The sequence below is a fragment of the Schistosoma mansoni genome, chromosome 3, assembly GCF_000237925.1.
Source record: "Schistosoma mansoni strain Puerto Rico chromosome 3, complete genome".
NCBI lineage: Eukaryota > Metazoa > Platyhelminthes > Trematoda > Strigeidida > Schistosomatidae > Schistosoma > Schistosoma mansoni.
The window spans coordinates 5,908,690-5,916,748 of NC_031497.1; the positions used below are offsets into that span (position 1 = coordinate 5,908,690).

At 31.0% G+C, this 8,059-nt stretch overlaps 1 protein-coding gene across 1 annotated transcript in view; it reads right to left on the minus strand.

Annotated features, from left to right (window-relative positions):
• Window positions 1-6,556, minus strand: part of Smp_159720 (putative atpase, class VI, type 11c) — a gene marked incomplete at both ends in the record, with an annotated part of 47,217 nt that extends 40,661 nt beyond the window's left edge. The window contains one exon of the mRNA XM_018799012.1: window positions 6,330-6,556. Within this exon, the coding sequence (XP_018650844.1) occupies window positions 6,330-6,556 (227 nt within the window). The remainder of the gene's footprint in view (window positions 1-6,329) is intronic.
• Window positions 6,557-8,059: the final 1,503 nt, after the last annotated feature.

The following is an 8,059-nucleotide window of genomic DNA, read 5'->3' on the forward strand; positions in this document are numbered from 1 at the left end:
TGAAAAAATTTGAAGAGTTGAGGCTACTAAAAAGTCAAGTATTTTAACGTGTCAAAAAACTATATTTTAGCTGTTTTGTTGTTCCACATAATATATTATTGATGGTATTAGGATAATGGTCGCAGAATTTCACAACTTAACTTCACTATGAATTATACATCATTGGGTTATTATTAGTTGAGTCAGTGGTATTATTTTCATTCCTAGAGAATTAGAGTCTTGGGTTCGATCCCTGGCAATATTATGACTGTACTTAAAACTTAAAATGAAAATCAAACAGATGCCTAGTGTTTTTCTATTTTTCAACATTTCTTCAGGTAATATTAATCTAGCATAAAAGTTCTCTTTGGAAACGGGGGAAATACGAACATCAGAACAATGTCTACATCTGTATTGGTAACTCTTTCAGAGAGTTAAATACTTAACATTTAAGACAGTAGTTATTATTGTTACTGAACACTGAAAAGAAAAGAAATCCAGTTAAATATGTGCTGTGCTACAACATTAATAAATATATTTCTTATTCTGATATACAAGATACCTTGTAATTATTTATTGTACAGATTGATTACTAGGAGGTATATAATGTCATGAAAAATACTCTCTGACAGTGAACCAATTTTAGTGGTGAGGTCTGTATTTTAATATTATGCTTTGTTGTTCAATAGATGTATGTGTGAAATTTCATGGTTGCATATAAGTGTTATGAAATTTTAATAGTTGAATTCATAAATCGATCTAAGCCAGACCAGCGTTAAAAACGTGGGTGCATTGGACGGCTACCACGTACTAGTGTGGGGCTCCTCAGAAGTGAGTATTCACGATCCCGCATGAGGGACGCGAAACCAGGATCTTTGATCTCGCACGCAGACGTTTAGCCTCTAAACTTTTTAGCCAGAACCCAACGGTGTTAATGTCTAAATTCAATCAATTCATGATCTTGAACAACCCTTCATCCATTGTCTAAAGTGGATAATTTTCTCCACCTGACACGGATTGGACTCCACTGGTCATTGAAATTGTTCATGCAATTTTCACAGTTGCTAACGCATCATCACTATATATTTGTTGCTGTGATAAAAAGGATTATTTTTCAAGATACATCCAACTCAGCACAATTGCGGTTAACGTTGACATTAATTACAGAACTATCCAGTTCATGAATGATATCGTATTGGAGTATGCCAACATACTTTCATCTTCATTGCTGGATCAATTACACTGTTTATACTTTCAATGTTTCTGTATATTTTACAACTTAGCTAGTGAAAAATTTATTTAAACTTTTAACAATTGTCTATTACACATTATCAACTAGACCCACGGAAAAAATCGTAGTAAACCTAGTAATCCTCGTGTAAAATAACTATCTGAGAACTATTTCACTTACAATTTCATCTATTAACAATCCACTGATATCTTAAAAATATTTTATGTAATTTGATTGTCCAGTAATTTCTTTGATCGCATGTTTATAATTATTACCTCTTATACTTCAGTTAATATAAACAATATGAATAACTTTTTTACACATATTCTTTGCAACAATTTCAGCTTATTATCAGAACCGAAGGTTAGAGTCACTCATGTGGGATCGTGGATGTGCATTGCTGAGAAATCCCATACTACGACGAAACGGTCATCTAGTGATTCTACGTTTTCAATGGTGATCTAGCTTATATCGACTCATAAATTCAATTAATAAAATTTCAACTTAGATGATTTATATTGTTTAAATGTACTGTTCATTTGTTTGCGAACGTTCATTTCAACATAATATCAGTTATTATAAACTAAACTCTTGTTTCCAACTATTTAAAAACTGACAAAGCATACCTTGAAATAGAATGAATTCATTATGATCCACAAATCTTATTTACAGTTACTTCGTTCAAATTTATTAAAGTGATTAGATATATTAAAGATTTGCTCTTGGATGAATATGTTCTTTTGATGTTTTTTTATTTTAATGAACACAACAGTGCTTATGCCTTGAGTGTTTTTAACTTATTTGAATCGCGTCATAAAATGATATCACTGAAAGAGTTCATCAGGGATAGCGAATACAGACGAATTAATTGATTAGACTACTAGAAACCAAAAGTCACTGAACAGCTATTTCACTCTTCAGTACACATCTACAAGCCCGAATGAAAACCGAACACAGAACATAAGGTTCATAGGCAACGGAGTGTAGTTGCTGAATACCACAAATTGTTGAAGTTTAACATGTAAACCTTCGGTTACTGGCTCAGTGTTCTTAAGGTTAATTTCTTGCCACCAGACTTAAACACCCTGAGTTCGAGTTGTGGGTGCATATTGTTAAGGGGTTCCATGCTAAGATGATTCAGCTGTTTGACGCTTCTTAGTTATCAGTGATTGTCTATGTAGATCACGCCTGAAAAAAACCATTTTCGCCATTCTTTTTTTAAAATCTCTTTTGAAATTTAACTGTAATTAATCATTCAGTTCATTTTAAAATTTTCAAGTTCCCGACTGCATTAAAAAGATGAGTTAAAAGACATAAAATTCACAGTGTTTATTATAGATGAGTAAAATTCAACGTTATTTTCAATGGAAAACGCAATAGTTATTATTCACATCATTTTTGCAGATAGGTGATTTCTCTTTATAGTTGAAAGCATGAGTCAATTGAAGCTAGACCACCATGGAAAACCTGGAAGTACTGGACGGCCGTTTCGCCCTATTGTGGGACTACTCAGCAGTGCGCATCCACGATCTCACCTCGCGAGATTCGAACCCAGAACCTACCATTCTCGCGCCAGAGCACTTAACCTCTAGACCACTGAACCGGCATCCGATGGTGTTAATGTCTAACTTTTCTTTACATAGGTGCAATATTATCAAGATTCATACTGGAAACCACTTAGTTAAAATTCACTCACAGCTATAAAATCTAAGGATATTGATGAAAAAAACAGAGATTACCATTTAGCGAAATTATTAGTCAGTTAAAAGTTAAAGTTAAGAAGCAGTATATTTGATTCAATTTGTAATCATTCAGACGATCCCGTTTTTGATATTCAGGAATAACAATAACGAGATAATAAAAGTCATTTCAAATCCGATTAACATTCATACTCATTGCATGAGCTAATAACTTTTTGAACTCAATAATTCAGTGAATAATAAGTAGCTTATTTGTAGCTAAAGATGATAGGTTCAAGTCGTGGAATATTCACTCATATTAGGATCTTAGGTACATATATCTGACAAATCCTAAATGGAAAGGCTTATTCATCCTGGGTTCCACGGCTAACTACATTCATTCTTTTCCAGACAAATTATTACGTTTCTTAAAAATTAACTACATTGCTTAAATAACAGTCATCTAGCGTTTTTAGATAGACTTAATCATCCCGGCAAGTGAATAATATAAATTAAAGGAGTCACTTTCATCACATTATTCTTATCAGATCCCATAACCATTATAGAAATAAAATGAATACTTTACAAGTCATCTGGTCTTAACATAGTACAAATAAGCCTTTTATCAACTTTAGAAATTCTTCTATTTTAAATGTGAATTATTTTGATAGACATAATAAACATCTGAATACAATAAAAAATGATTAGCAAATAATGTTCAGTGAAATGAGAAAACGCCATCAACAACTTAACGTTAAATGTTAAACATTGCGAGTTAGATACATCGTGAAGTTACACACAATGAATTTATAGTAGAAAGTTTATTGTTTTTGATAGACCGTACATCAGTTGATTTATTGAGATTAGACTAGATAGATAGGCTGAAATTTACAGACCGTCCCTGAAACTCCATATACAATAACATCAGTGCACCGTAAATCGAAGAATAAAACTCAGTGATGTCGTTAATAAAAAAAGACGTAAAATGACATTTAATGAATGACTTGAAGAAGGAACTAAATCTCTAACACTTTGACAAGAATCAAAGCTGATGTTTTGGCTTTAAAGAACTCTACTTTACAAGTCATCTCCTTTTAACGTAGTACAAATAAGATATCTTTATTAACTTTAGAAATTCTTCTATTTTAAATATGAATTATTTTGATGAACATAATAAACATCTGAATACAATCAAAAAAATGATTAGCAACTAATTTTCAATCTACATATAACTAGATACTTTAAAAACAAAATCAAAATAATAAGAGTTTTCCACACAACAACAACAAAAAGATAGCTGTTAACTAATATTCAAAATATAGTATCCAACCAAAACATCTTATTCAATAATATGCTACAAGCTGATATACATGACAATGTAAAGTACAATTGGCAAAGTATTGTTAATTGTTCACTAGTTTACTACTTATATATGTACACCACATATACACGTATATATCAAAGCTAAATTTCATTATGTATAAATGTCAGCTAAAAAACTATTTTTTTCTTTTAAAAGTATCTTTAGAAGCAATAAACATTAATTCACTAACTGTAATTGTGATATGTGTGACCAGTTTTTTAAATGAATAATACATTCAATTGTTTTCAATTTGTTTCTATGTATGGAATGTGATAGCTTATTGTAAAGGATTGAAATAGAGTTAACCTCTTAATCTATTTTTCTTTGTATTAATGTGTTATAGATACTGGTTTGCTTTTTCAAAAGAAAACGTAAATTTAACAAAATGATATAATGTATTTCGTTTATTCAATGTTTATCGAAGTTAAAATAATTATAGGATTGTATTATTCATATTCTCAACATAAGTTACCAATAACAAATGAGTTCAGGAAGAATATGAACTGTAATATTACTTATGCCTGTTACCCTTAATGGGGCATAGGCCACTGATCAGCATTCTCCAACTCACACTGTTCTGTACCCTCCTTTCTAGATCTACCCAGTTGTTGTATATTCTCCTGATGTCTGTCTCTATTTCTCGGCGTAATGTGTTCTTTGGTCTTCACCTCCTCCTTTGGCTTTCAGGATTCCATGTGAGGGCTTGTCTTGTGACGCCGTTGAATGGTTTCCTCAAAGTATGTCCTATCCGCTTCCAGCGCTTCATCCTGATTTCTTTCTCTACTGAAATCTGGTTTCCTCTCTCCCACAGTAGGTTGCTGCTGATAGTGTCCGGCCAACGGATCCGAGGTATCTTGCGTAGACAAGTGTTAATAAACACCTGTATCTTCTGAATGATAGCTTTCGTAGTTCTCCAGGTTTCCACTTGATACAGTAGAACTGTCTTGACATTTGTATTGAGAATTCTGATCTTGGTGTTGGTTGACAATTGTTTTGAGTTCCGGATGTTCTTCAATTGTAGATATGCTGTTCTTGCTTTGCCGATCCTCGCCCTCACAAGTGCATCAGATCCACCGTGTTCATCAATGATGCTTCCCAGATATGTAAAGGTTTTTACATCCTCCAAAGCTTCTCCGTCAAGTATGTTTGATTGGTGCATGTTATAATATATCGGAGATATCTATTTAAATATTTAAACTGATCATTAAATATACTAATGTTGCGTAAAATTCTATTGTAATAAGAATAAATTAAAACTGAATTGGAATTGGAATAATATTGGAATGAAATTAGAATTAAAGCAATCAGTGATTGTATTTTGATTTCAATAAAACTAGTATCCAAATGGTCATTTACTTCATCTAAGTGAATTAATCCTGAATAATTATAAACTGATCTAATATGAATTAAATTGAACAAAAATGATTAATATTGTGTTATTTTTACAGTGAATGTGCGAACTAAGGAACAATCAGTTGAATTAATCTTGATAAATAGATGAAGATTTTTGGCGGCAAATTAGGCGATAAACATCATTTTCTGCAAATTTATGCAGATGTAAACTTACTTTCACAGCTATCAATATCTTGTTTAATTAGCAATAATATTCCTTTTGTCGCATTCAAATTATATTTAAATTTTAGACTTATAAACCTGAGATTCCTATCAACTACAGAGCTGTCACTATTTTAGTTCCTTCTGGCTGTTCATATTTAGGACTTAAATGATGAGTTTGTGTTGGAATATTAACTCATTGATTGGATTTTTTAATGACTGAATTTAAAAGTTGATCACTTTTTTGAAGTCGAGTTTTAGTTGGAACATTCATACAGAGAGTAAATCAGCTGATTAGTTTCAAAAAAGAATAAATGCATGTCATTATCAATCAATGTTTAAAATATTAGCTCTGAATCAATGTAACATTCAATTAGGCTGTAGTCGTACATTATAGATAGGCAACAGTTCAATTCGTAAAGAAGAAAACATATATTCCACACAGTAAAAAATTACGGTTCCTTTAAAAGAATTGAGATAGAAATTGATAATACTTAAAATAGAAATAAATCAGTTGAACTACCTCACCTCAAAAATACTTGATTCAGCACCTTTACTATGAATATGATATGTGCCATCAGGATGTTTAGCCATAATACTCATACGTTTTCGAACTGAGTCAAATTCTAGAACTGCATCAATGGAATATTCCATAATTTCTGATTGATCTGAACCATTTTGTAAAAATTGATCATACTCTAGACGATATATTCTGGAATGTGAATTATTCTCATTGAGTAATTTACCCATAAATTTGAATGCCAAGTTGTGCTGCACCTATAACAAGTGCTCTCTCATCTGGTGATGTGGCCTATAAATGTTTTGCATGAAATATTAGTCATCATATATAAAAACATGACACAATGAAATGAATGAAACACTTAAAATAAATACTGATAGTCTATTTATCAACTATTAGGTTATTTAATCAGAATGATAGAAATCGATTCACATTAATCTGACAGACAAGAATTTCAGTATATCATATTACAGGAGGTGAGTTATCTGGTCAAATTAATGAATAAACGTTTGATCAATTTTAGACAGTTTGTCTTTTCTCAAAGTCATTCTCATTAAGTAATGTAGAAAATCACTATCAAGTGATCGAAACTCTTCTTCTTTTCTGTTTTGTGTTGTTTCTTTTCTTTGTAATCACATGAATGTTAGCAAATAAACACCGAGCAAAATCTTCCAATCAGTATTATTCCAAGGAGTTAATGTAATACTTCAGGGGTTGAGTTGAACATAGGAATAAAGAAATAACTTAATATCAACGTTTTTTTTTAATGTAAAAAGTATTTCCTATAATAAAGACTATAACATGGTGTATTAAACAACAACAATGAACAAAACGCTATTACCCTGAACGCATCTCTCGATAATTGGATATTACAATTTATATTCTTGCCCTTGTCTCAAATACTTCAACAGACATATCTTACAAGAAGAAAACATTTCACACAATCCAAGTACAATTGTTTTAAGAAGATTATACACAGAAGAAATAATGCAAAAACTTGACATACTAAAAAGAAGCCCTGAACCATTAAGAAAATATCTACTAACATACTCAAGATGAAGGATGGTCTTTATGAGAAAAATTTCTAGTAGAAAATTCAAATTCTAATTAACAGATTAAAAATGATTAAAACACAATTAATATGAACGAAGAATATTCTTTTCAATTATTTCTCATCAAGTTCTACAATTATAAATCCAAATTAATAATCCACAAAAGAAAATTGGTCAAGTTTAAGGCAGAGTACATCATTTAAGAGAAACTGTAACATGTGAATCAAGGAGTGTTTGTGATATAAAATAAAATCGAATTGTTAATGTTGGAGCTGACTCATATGAAGTGTTAACCTGAATCACTTTATAAGTGAAATAAAATCGTAAGACAAATGATCAGAATATATATATAGTTGACATAGGGGGTGAGATAGAACAATTGGATTACAAATTAGAAATTACGTAATATGTAGAATAATATGAATTAGGTCAGATATAGTAAATAGGGATGGATGCTGAATAAATTTCTCTAAAAGGTTAGCAAGTGTGATAATAATAATAAGAAGAAGAAGAATAAGAATAATAATGACTGGTAAGATGTGTAGATAAAATAAGTTTATGATATAAAAACGAGCATTAATCAAATTAATGTCACCATATTATAAAATTGATTATTAACAAGTTGACTAGGGTAAAAGGAGCGGTTGGACATATTTCTTTTGGATGCAAAGCTCTGACTTT